The 10,687-nt window shown below is 32.1% G+C and overlaps 3 protein-coding genes, 2 long non-coding RNA genes and 1 other non-coding gene across 7 annotated transcripts; 1 reads left to right on the top strand and 5 right to left on the bottom strand.

Annotated features, from left to right (window-relative positions):
• Nucleotides 1-295: 295 nt before the first annotated feature.
• On the bottom strand, nt 296-2,278 carry LOC107369658 (uncharacterized). Its single transcript, XM_015937635.3, has 3 exons — nt 2,136-2,278; nt 957-1,985; nt 296-866 (listed from the first exon to the last, which is right to left on the bottom strand). The coding sequence occupies exons 2-3, from the start codon at nt 1,842-1,844 to the stop codon at nt 417-419; spliced, it is 1,338 nt and encodes a 445-aa protein (XP_015793121.2). The 5' UTR covers nt 1,845-1,985; nt 2,136-2,278; the 3' UTR covers nt 296-416.
• A 402-nt stretch (nt 2,279-2,680) lies between these two features.
• On the bottom strand, nt 2,681-2,752 carry TRNAE-CUC (transfer RNA glutamic acid (anticodon CUC)). The gene has a single exon. It is a non-coding gene; the product is annotated as a tRNA-Glu (tRNA).
• Nucleotides 2,753-4,098: 1,346 nt separating this feature from the next.
• Nucleotides 4,099-6,122, bottom strand: LOC107364234 (lysyl oxidase homolog 2B). Its single transcript, XM_025160415.2, has 5 exons — nt 5,781-6,122; nt 5,364-5,703; nt 5,096-5,236; nt 4,486-4,856; nt 4,099-4,416 (listed from the first exon to the last, which is right to left on the bottom strand). The coding sequence occupies exons 1-5, from the start codon at nt 6,120-6,122 to the stop codon at nt 4,294-4,296; spliced, it is 1,317 nt and encodes a 438-aa protein (XP_025016183.2). The 3' UTR covers nt 4,099-4,293.
• Nucleotides 5,472-6,882, top strand: LOC107364288 (uncharacterized). Of its 2 annotated transcripts, none has more exons than XR_003081985.2 (2): nt 5,472-5,614; nt 5,890-6,882. It is a non-coding gene; the product is annotated as an uncharacterized LOC107364288 (long non-coding RNA). The 2 variants fall into 2 exon arrangements; XR_016197850.1 differs by having other exon boundaries at nt 5,473-5,614; nt 5,807-6,752.
• Nucleotides 6,883-8,579, bottom strand: Nsun5 (Nop2/Sun-like domain containing protein 5). Its single transcript, XM_089266076.1, has 4 exons — nt 8,303-8,579; nt 8,010-8,244; nt 7,797-7,929; nt 6,883-7,727 (listed from the first exon to the last, which is right to left on the bottom strand). The coding sequence occupies exons 1-4, from the start codon at nt 8,426-8,428 to the stop codon at nt 6,935-6,937; spliced, it is 1,287 nt and encodes a 428-aa protein (XP_089122202.1). The 5' UTR covers nt 8,429-8,579; the 3' UTR covers nt 6,883-6,934.
• Nucleotides 8,580-9,242: 663 nt separating this feature from the next.
• LOC149094364 (uncharacterized) lies at nt 9,243-10,551 on the bottom strand. Its single transcript, XR_016197851.1, has 3 exons — nt 10,411-10,551; nt 10,268-10,355; nt 9,243-9,378 (listed from the first exon to the last, which is right to left on the bottom strand). It is a non-coding gene; the product is annotated as an uncharacterized LOC149094364 (long non-coding RNA).
• Nucleotides 10,552-10,687: the final 136 nt, after the last annotated feature.

The following is a 10,687-nucleotide window of genomic DNA, read 5'->3' as shown; positions in this document are numbered from 1 at the left end:
AGTGAAATAATCTACAGCTACAACCATCAGTGACTCTTTGAGAATTTCAAAACAGAATTATTATGTTACAATGATTTGGAAAAGTTATTGATTTATTCAAGGAGCTTTTGCATGATTTTTTTCTCGGATATTCAATAAATATCTTTTGTTTACAAATGTATTTCTTTACCAACATTGATTTTTTGAGCAATGTTCAATATTTAGTTAACATGTTAAGTTTTTTACACCCGAAATATAATATCTATTTGATTTTATTATGAAAATTGGCACGAGAATGAAAAATTTTTTTGAAACATTGTTGAAAGTTGAATATAATAGTTTATTGAGGCAATATTGAGGTTTGCACAGTAACCCTCTAATGTATTACAATCGAAAGGGTAGGAAAGCTGTATAGTGAATTTTTTTAATTTACAGATTTAACGCCTAAATCCAATCATGAATTCAGAGTTTCCAAGATTTTTACCAGCTTTACGGTTTCTTTTCTTCTGTTGTTGTCTTGTTTTATTCTTATCCACACGACCAGAACGTATTGAGGGTCCATTAATGATTTGAACTGAATCGTCGAATTGCCGTCCAGCTTTCTTTTTCTTGTTTCTTCTTTCATTTTTGGATTTTTTACGATTGTTTTTGTTAGATATCTGTGGATTTGTACCAGAGTCCAATGTTACAACATCTTGATTGTTAGAACTAAAATAGCGTGGCCGTCGATATTTGCGACCTGATGTTGTTAGCTCTGATGGTTGAAGAGTTTGATGTGATGAAGCAGGAGATTTGGTTTTATTGGGATGAAAATTTCCGCCAAATGTAGTGTTGACATCATATGGTGAACTAATCTCGATGTGCCGTTGGCGTAACCTGTCACATTCCTGGATAAAATAGAATAAAAAAGAAAAATAGAAAGTTATTAATAGTTATTAATTTTCACATATACATGGTTTTACGAAACAACGACTAACAAAAGAGTAGTGTTGATGACGTCCACAAACGGAACAACTTTTCTTCTTGTTTTTAAGGATTTTATGGTTTGCTGGATCAGGTTCTACGCTAGGATCTGTGATGCTGAAAAATTTCCTCCAGTGGTTAGGACAATTGTCATCGAGATGACCGTATTTACTACAAATACGACATTGGAAATCTCGCACATTTAAACTACACTTCGAAGTAGGATGGAAATCCATACAACGTTTACAATGTTGGTTTTTACAATGTTGGCCTAAATGACCGATCTCTCCACATATATAACAAATCTTATTCTTAGGCAAGTGACATAGCTTAACAGGATGATTTCCTTCTTTACGACATCTAGAACACCAAATCTTGGGACGGTAAAACTTCCCATGTATTGGGTTTGCTATTAAGATATCTTTATAGTCTATATGCCATAGATCTCGTTGATCATCGACAATATTTACTTCTGAACCACCATTATCTTCATCTGAGTCAGATAAATAGATGGTTGAATTGTAATTTGCGTCGACTTGCACTTGAAGATTAGTAGTGGAAGACGATGAGGAAGGTGGAGGATCAATGGTATTGGCTTTCTTTAGCACACTTGGAGAACTTTTTCTCCTTTTTGAAGCGGAAACAATTGAGTCGTCAGGGGCTTGCTTTTTCACAGGTTTGGAAGGGCTGATAAATGATTTAGCAGTATCAATCCGTTGTGTAGTATTACAACCTGGAACAGCTTCAGATGAATGATGAACCAAAGAATAGAGTCTATGCTCTAGCTCTTCATCGATTATATCACTTTCATAACCCTTATTATCCTGGCTTGGAAGGTTCGGGGCTTGATTTGAAGGGTTGGTATCGATAAAAAAATATCTTCCTTGGTGTTTACTCTCCATGATGAATGATTATGGTCACAAAGTGCACACTTGTAGCAAAAAGATATGGTAAACAAAAAAGACTATGTAGATGTAGAATGGGCACCAAAAAACAGGCAAACTTTCAAAGATCCTCTGGTGATAACTGTGGTGATGATTGAACTAGATGGATAAGAAAGCAAATGAATCAATTTAAGTATAATGATTGACTAGAAAAGAGCGAATGAACAAAACCTCGCTGGAAAGCAATGTTTATAAAGCAAAATTTTAAACCGTTTAAGATACAATAAACGGATTAAAACAAATACTCACCCGGCCAAGCAATTCGCGAATTTAATTTCGCCCCATCACATTTTCAGATTAATCAGCTTAACAATAAATGAACAAAACAAAACAAAAAATATTTAAATCCAAAGATTAAAAATATTCCATCCAAATATCTACATTTTAACGTGATGCAAAATCACCTGATCACAGTAAAGGGACTGTTGACAAATAATAAAAGAAAAGAAGCCAAGCTAAAGAACCAAAAAACCAAGAAAACCAAGCAAAAGGAACCCAAAAACACACTAAATAAAAGACAATTAAATAAAACAAAACAATCGACTCCAGTATAATCAAAGACCTATAAATTAATCTCAATTTTAATGAATCATACGGGTTCAAAATAGCATCCAAAGCACCCAAAACAGAGTTACATATTTTATTTTTCCTTTACCATGCTCTTTCCTTGTTTTAAAGCATTTGAAACGATAAACTAAGCTAACAAAGATAATAATGATAATTTTAAAATAAGCAAAAATGATTAATCAGATCAATCAATGATTCTTAATTCAGATAAAAAATTTAAAATAGAATTCCGACGCCGGGAATTGAACCCGGGCCTCCTGGGTGAGAGCCAGGTATCCTAACCACTAGACAACGCCGGATCTTATTACCTTTGGTGTTTGTCTATGGTTTTCAATTAATATTCAATTTACTCTTGATTTTCATTCATCGAATTTTAAAATTTAAATTTTCAGCTGTTTAATTTCTTGGATTTAACCTATTTGTCTCTTAATTGCCAGACTGATTCGATTGTTATTTAATTCATGTTTACTTTAAATTGCGATTCGCGTTGATTGTTTGATTGCTTTTTCATTCGTTAGATGGAAGTGTGTGTTTTGTTTAGATTTATTTTGTCTCTTGATTTGTCTCAACCAATTTGTTGATTTATTTCAATTTATTTGTAACAAAATGTGATTTTTTTGTGCTTTTTTTGGTGCAAAAGGAGATTTTAGTTTTTAAAGCCTCAAGTAATGTATATAGATGGATTAGTGTTTGATCTCTTTTGTGTTTAAAGCTTATTAAAGCCGTTAATCGGACTTTGGTTTGAAAAAGCTTTGGTTTAAAAATATACTTACATATAATGTAAATATACTGTAATCTTTTATTGGAAAAATAACAGATTAAAATAAATCTCTTGTTTTGATGAGTTTGCTGATCATTTTTAGAGTTAATTTACTTTGAAGAGAAAAAAATGTGCCAGTAAATTGAGTTGTTATGCTGAATGGTAACAAATGCGTTAACCCACTCGGTTTTGGAGTTGAATTTTGAGTAAAAATTTTCAAGGCCTAGTTGAATGGTTGTAATGATGATTGTTAAGATAATTGTTTAAATGATTCATTTGTATGAATGACAAGTTTTAATTTTTGATTGTTCACAATTGGCAGGTTCAAATATCACCAGAATCAACCCAATAACCAGATGATATCACACCAATTGTTGTTGAAATGGATGTTTCTTGCGTTTCAAAATTTCTAGTCTTTGGGTTCAAATGATGATCAAATAAGCTAATTGAGCTTTCTTTTTATAATTCAATAAAGAATCAATTCGATCATTTTACTTTTTTTTATATTTCTCCCATCTGATTAATGGTAAATTTAAACATAACCTTGAAACTGTTTAATCGTTTTTGATTGAAGTTCAATGAAATCAGAATGAAAAGTGAGCAAAGTGATGAGAGAAGGTTAGATTCTAACCAATTCAGTTGATAATTAAGCCACGTAAATGACGTAAAAGAAAGGTAAGAAGGAGAAATCTAAATTAACCAGATCTGTTCTCAATTACACTTAAAATTTCAGTAGAACATGTTGAATAGATTATCTTTTTAGCTCCAATAGTGAAAGCTGTTTTCAACATTAACGTTTGAAATCCCGCAAGTTTACCGATCCTATGTACATCTAACATCGGCTTTAGGTCGTCAAACAAGAAGTCCTTTTTGAAACTTAAAATCTTTAAAGCGTCACAATTTGTCGCAAGACTTTATTGTTTCAAGTTTAATTTATATAATACGTTAATTTATTATTAAGATGCCCGCTTAATATCTAGGTAAACTGCCAGAATTGATAACATTGGAACAATTAAAGGCAAGAAAATAACTGTCTCAAGTAATTGAAATGAGCATCATTTTCACTCTTTCTTAGCTTTATCAGGGTCTTGTTAATGTACAGTTCCAGACTTTAGTTGATGATGAGTCGTAATACAGATAACACAATGCTGCGTTGTTGTCAAAAGATAGTTCAGAGACTTTGAATTCCGGATTGATTGAAAGCTGACATTGAAAAGGGATTATTTAATGAAAATTAGTTAACAGGTATCGTCAATAGTTGAATATATTTACCTTAAGTTGGTATAAGCCAGGATTGAGATGAGTTATATCAATCCACTGACAATCAATGTTAGATAAATAGGTGTCTACACAGCCAACTGAGATTCCCTGGGTTCCCATATTTTTACAGGAATATTTAATTGTTGATCCTGGTGAACAATTGTTGTCTTCAAGACAGAAACTTGCTTTATGTCCTTCTGCAATTCGTTTACCATTCAGGTCCAGTAAATCAAAATGGGCAAACACTTCCATACTGTGGTAATGTCGATGGCATGAGTGCCATTCCCATTCTTGTTTGGGTAAAAACGGGATAAAATCAGCAGTTCCAATGTTACCAATTCTTGCAGTAAACCTTAATAACCTTCGAGTTTGGAAAAGCCATTCTGAAAACAAAGGAAATGCATGACAATAAAAACGTGTATTAATGTAATTGAATAAGTTCCAAAGGTAAATAAAATATGATACCTATTCAATGTTACATGTGTTACATTATTCGGTGCACAAACATAAATAAATGGTAGTGATTAAAAAACAATCTCTTAGTTATTATAAGATGATCTTCCTAATTACTTGTTAATGGTTAACTGTAAAAATTGTACTTATTATAAATTAAAAAACTTACCAGAGCCTCTACGATCAATAGCGTAAGCATCACTTGACAAACAGTTTTCCTCTAATGCACATTGTAATAAGGCCAAAGGACGATCTTCTAGATACACTGATGAACCAAACTCTTTCTCATCTGGAGCCAAATCAGGTAATTCTAATCATAAAATTAAGAAAAATTAATTTGATTTGATGAGACAAGTATTAATTGACAATAGCAGTGGACAAAAATGCTATTGAAAATAATATCATAAGATGTATCATAAGATGTTTTTTAAGCTTACCCTTTGTACACATGACACCAGCAATGTTTTTATTTGATTGGTCACATGTTGCGGGGATATATTTGTCTCGGACTTTACATTGATCAAGACTTTTTTCATAACCTTTACAATTAACGGATGGGAAAATTGGTAAACTTTGATTACTGGTAAACTCTCCAATTGAAGCAAACTGGCCATAACCAAGACCCAAAGAGCGACAAACAACCATTGCTTCCAATAAAGACCAACCATTACCACAAACAGTGTACCAAGTAAGTCTATCATTTACTAATAACACTTCAACTCGCCCTTCTTGATCCGTTCTTCCTCCTTTAAGACGTATGTCACTTATTTGATGAGCCTGTTCTAATTAATAAACCGTAGTTAAAGATCTACTTTATTATCGATTTTAGTCTTGACAAGATTTTAACATTTTACCTGAAATTTATGTTTAACTAACTCAGAATGACGAGAATCTACGGTTTCAAGTTGGTTTGGACGGGACAATTGGGAATATTGATGTTTAACATGTTCCTTTGTCTTGCAGATCACACCAGCGGCTTCAATGGTCACACAATCATGGATTTTCCAGCCATCAAACTGACATTGATCTATTCTAGTTTCGTTTCCATTACAGTATAAATTGTCCATCCATATTAACTCTATATTAAGATAAGTGAGGGTTTTAGTTTGATTAAAAAACCCTCTAATCTTAAAATGGCTAATTATACTTACTTCGTCCTTTGCCAAATTGTGAGTTGCTGGTTGGAATGGCGGCATGTTTAGAGTAACCGAGACTCGTACAAATTACTGAAGCCTCTTTCTCATCCCATTCATCGTCACAAATTGATCCCCACCGACCAAGATGATAAATTTCAACATTACCTTCATGTTGACTTGATCCACCGACCAACCTAACTCGACCCTCACTGATTGTAGCTCTCCTTCTTGAGCCTTGATTACGACGACGATGACGGCCTGCCAAGTTGTACAAATATTGGCAAGAGACGATTGAAGTCAGGTAAATTGTGAGAATAAAACAACAAGCTGTGTGATAATTTAAATTCATGATAGCGTTAAAGTCAACAATATTTACAAGACTGACTAACTGTCTAACGATTGAAGACAAAAAAAAGTGATGAAGCAAAAAATGACCCACAAAAATTGCAGATTGAATAACATCAATCTATAACAATTTAGCTTACTCCCGATCACCTAATTCGATCCGCTTTAACTATCTTTGGAAAGATGATTTTTTATCTATGAGTGTTTTAAATTTCTTTGAGAATAAGTCTGATGTTAGAATAATTACTCATAATTCAGGATTTTAGGTCAGAATGAATTGAAGGCAAGGTCTCAGACTGTGTTGCTAATGATGTTTTTAAGTGAAAATAAAGTTGTTTGCGAAAATCAGATGTGTTAATTTCATTATAAAATCTAATTTTGATTGATTTTAACGTGATAAGCAAAGCCCAAATAAATTATTCCCTTTTCAATAAATCTTTTAAATTAATAAAATAAAATGGAAACTTGGAAATTATCACTAAATATTTATTTATATGAATTATAAATATAATTAGTTGTCAATTTAATCATTCTGGTGGAGTCAGTTGATCATTTCGTACTAAAAGACAGAAGAAGAATCCTCTTGTTAGAAGGGTTTCATTTGATCTAATTACTTTTGAAGCAAATGGATAATTTGAATCACTTCTCATTGGCCAATCTGGTAATGGATCAACTATTGTATAATTAGCTGCTTCCGGAGATTCGTCCATTGCTGTCTTCACCACCACTTCATTTTCAAACGTTTCAGTAGAACATGTTGAATAGATTATCTTTTTAGCTCCAATAGTGAAAGCTGTTTTCAACATTAACGTTTGAAATCCCGCAAGTTTACCGATCCTATGTACATCTATCTTATTTGCTGACATATCAGGTCGACCAGAACCAGAACAGGATGGATCTAAAAGTAAAACATCTATCTCAGGATTCTGTAGATTTGGTGCTAAATCTATAAAATCTCCGTGAGTTATGGAACAACATGACACACCCAGTTTATCCATCAACTTTTGCATATCTTTCAATCGATTCTCATCTCTATCAATTGAGGCAATAGTTCCTTTATTTTTCATACAAGCGGCCATTGCTGCTGTTTTGGTACCAGGAGCACAACAAACATCTAAAACGTTAGCCCTCTTCTTAAGTTTCATGGCTTTAACAGCTAATAAACTAGCCTTGTCTTGAATAATTACTTTTCCTTCCAGATAAATATCCAAACAAGTGATGTATTTGGTGGCTTTAGGTCGAAAAACAAGAAGTTCTTTCTTGAAGTGGAAGTCTTTTTTGAAACATCTCATCTTTAAAGCGTGACAATTTGTCACAAAACTTCGCAGCGTTAGAAAGGAAAATAAAAATTAGATTAGAAAATTGTAAGAGTATTTAGCAAATAATTACCTTTCAAACGATTCATCTTTAGTTTCATCTTGCGTAAATCCATTTGCTAACAGAATTGGAATTATTTCGGACATTTTACACTTCAAACGATTGATCCTAAGATAAATGTGGGTTTGAGCATCTCGTTTAGGCGCTAATTAAAAGTGTCAAAGGATATTATGAGAATCAAAAACAACTGAGAAATTTGAAAACAAAAGAAAACAATTTCCATACCTTTCATCGATGCTAATTTTCGTCGATTATTTACAATAACGTTAGTTTCGGGGATATCTCTAGGTAAAGAGTATAGCGCAACTTTCCTTTCAAAAATTAATTTACCAATTAACACTTGCAACAAATACTGATCCATCGGTTCCTTAGTAGCCTCCAGACAGAATTTTTTCATCTTATCGATAGATTCTTTATTTTGAATTGCTTTAATCGTTAAAGCATAAATTGCTTTCTTTTCCTAAAAGAATGAAAGATAAATTTAATTCAAAGTGTCAATTGATACTATCATAACTTACCCAAGTCGAAACTGAAGAAGGTAAATCGGACATACATTTTTTCAATGATAGCTTTTTGCTGTCAATTTTTTTCAGTATTGAGGCAGCTAATTGGTATTTATTTTCAATATTTGTTGCTTCATGCATTATGGCAACCTTTTTCCTTTGAATATGAACAATAATATGTAATCCCAACAAAAACAATCTCAAACTAGGGAAAACTGTTGATTTTAATAACAATTATAACAAAATAAGTTAACTTTAAATGGATATAAACAATTAAACGAAGGCAACATTTGAATTATCACATGTGTTTTTGTTTTCAGATTCATAAATTTGGAGCTTGAATGGTTTCCTAGATACCATATCTGGAGGGAGTTTCAAAGTTACTCTTGCTAAGTTCAATTTCTCAATTCGTCTGTAATAAAATATTATAATCATTATCTTAATTATGATTTCATATTATGTTTTTCCCACTACTTGATCATCTCAGTTATGGAGGCAACAAATCAATTATCAATCTTGACTAATTACTCTTTCGATGTACAACTCTTTTGATATTGATTAGGTGGAAAGATTGAAACTGAGTTAGCTCCATGTATTACTTGTGAACAGTTGAAGATGGGAATAAAATTTGACTTTGATAGTTGAATAGCAAATGTTGTTGTTGATCATCACCATGAATATAAATAGATTATCCTCTTTCTCCTAATCAATCTTAAATACTTGTAACCGTTATATCAACAAGCAATTTGCAAGCTCCAAAGAAATGCTAAAAATTCTTGTTTCCTGGTAAAAAGAAAACAGTAAACCATGATAATCATACAGGAATCAGCTTGAAAAAAAAGAGAACCATCATAACCAAGAAACAATCGTCAAAACAACAGCTTGGATTGGAAAAATTTGCTTTTTATGTATTAAACCCATTTGGCATAATCAGGTTTGGCCATTGTTCAATCAACTAAATTCCTAGAAAACACATTCCATTTGATCCTGTAAATTGTTTCATTTCATGTCGTTGACTGTTATTTTAGCTTGTTGTGAGAAGTGGAAAAGCCAAAAGAAACCAAGATCGAAAAAAGAGATCAGCTAATAACCTAAAAGAGATGAGCAATTAAACACAAGGTATTGAGTGAACAGTAAAACAATCTATTTTAAGGATTTAATCAAAATTAAACATTAATCTTACCCAAGATTCACTTAATAATTAATTTAGTATTTTGGTTTTAACCGTAACCCAAAACAAAGAGCATAACCAACAACAACAATGGCAAAAAAGTGCGTCCATGTTAATGGAGGGAAAATCAAATCATTTGCCGTAATTTTTAAAATCAATTTTTGTCTAATTTTCTAAATTCCTATTTTTATGCATATCTACTCAGTCTGAATAAACCATTGACTGATAATAGTCTTGTTATATTGTAGCTAGAAATATTTCATGAATTTGCTTTATCAACCAAAAACGGTTGTTGAACACAAATGGGACATTTGAAAAATTGAGAGCAAAGCTGTAAAGTATTTCTGATCATAACCGTTCTTTAAGTGCTGTTATTGATACTCATGTCGAGGTATGGAAACTTGATGATGACGATGAGTGTGAGTTTGAGTGTGAATGAGCTTCACTAGGAAAAATTGCTAGATGAACAAATGATGATGAGCAACCAAGCAATGGTTAAGAGACTAGTATTTCAAATATTTGTAAGTGTAGTACAGAAATGAAGATAAAGATGAACAAGATGATGCTGATGAATTTGCAGTTGTGAGGAAAGAGATGAGTGCATTTGAAATTATCCATGTTAAATGAATGAGCTGCCAAAATTGTTGTTTATTATGAAAAATTTAGATGATGTTGAGATTGAATCACAAACTTGCATAAGGTCTTATAAAGGAGATGATAAGTGATGAACAGTTTCCAAAAAAAATCATTGACAGATTCATGTTTATCTGACCTTGCTGATTGGAGGTTTATTAATAAACAATACAAACCATCAAACCATTTTTAATGATGATTGGGTTGATTACCAGTAAAACTGTATTCCAGCCTTTTCTTGCTTTTCCAGCGTTTCTTCATAAGCTGCACAAATAAATTGTTAATCATGATGATTACAAATCTTAATGAGTCAACTTACCTTCAATGTTTACAGGCATCATTATCATTGTTAAGCTAAACGGTTTCAAGTTGAACGATTAAGTTGAAATTCAATTTTTCACAAAATTGCAAGATTTTTAGGTTTAGGCTTAAACAATAGCCAAGGTAACAAGCTTGATGAAAATGTACCTTTTGTATTAGTAAACCTAAAATTTGACTTGATTAAAATTCGTTGGCGTTCAATTTAAGTCACATTTATACCTATTTTTTTTATTGTTGAATCTTTTAATCCGAGACTGATCAAGTTGATGAATTAA

This window comes from Tetranychus urticae, chromosome 1, assembly GCF_039701765.1.
Source record: "Tetranychus urticae isolate SD_2017Ah chromosome 1, NJAU_TeUrti_SD_1.0, whole genome shotgun sequence".
NCBI lineage: Eukaryota > Metazoa > Arthropoda > Arachnida > Trombidiformes > Tetranychidae > Tetranychus > Tetranychus urticae.
This window is presented reverse-complemented; position numbering and strand designations above follow the sequence as displayed.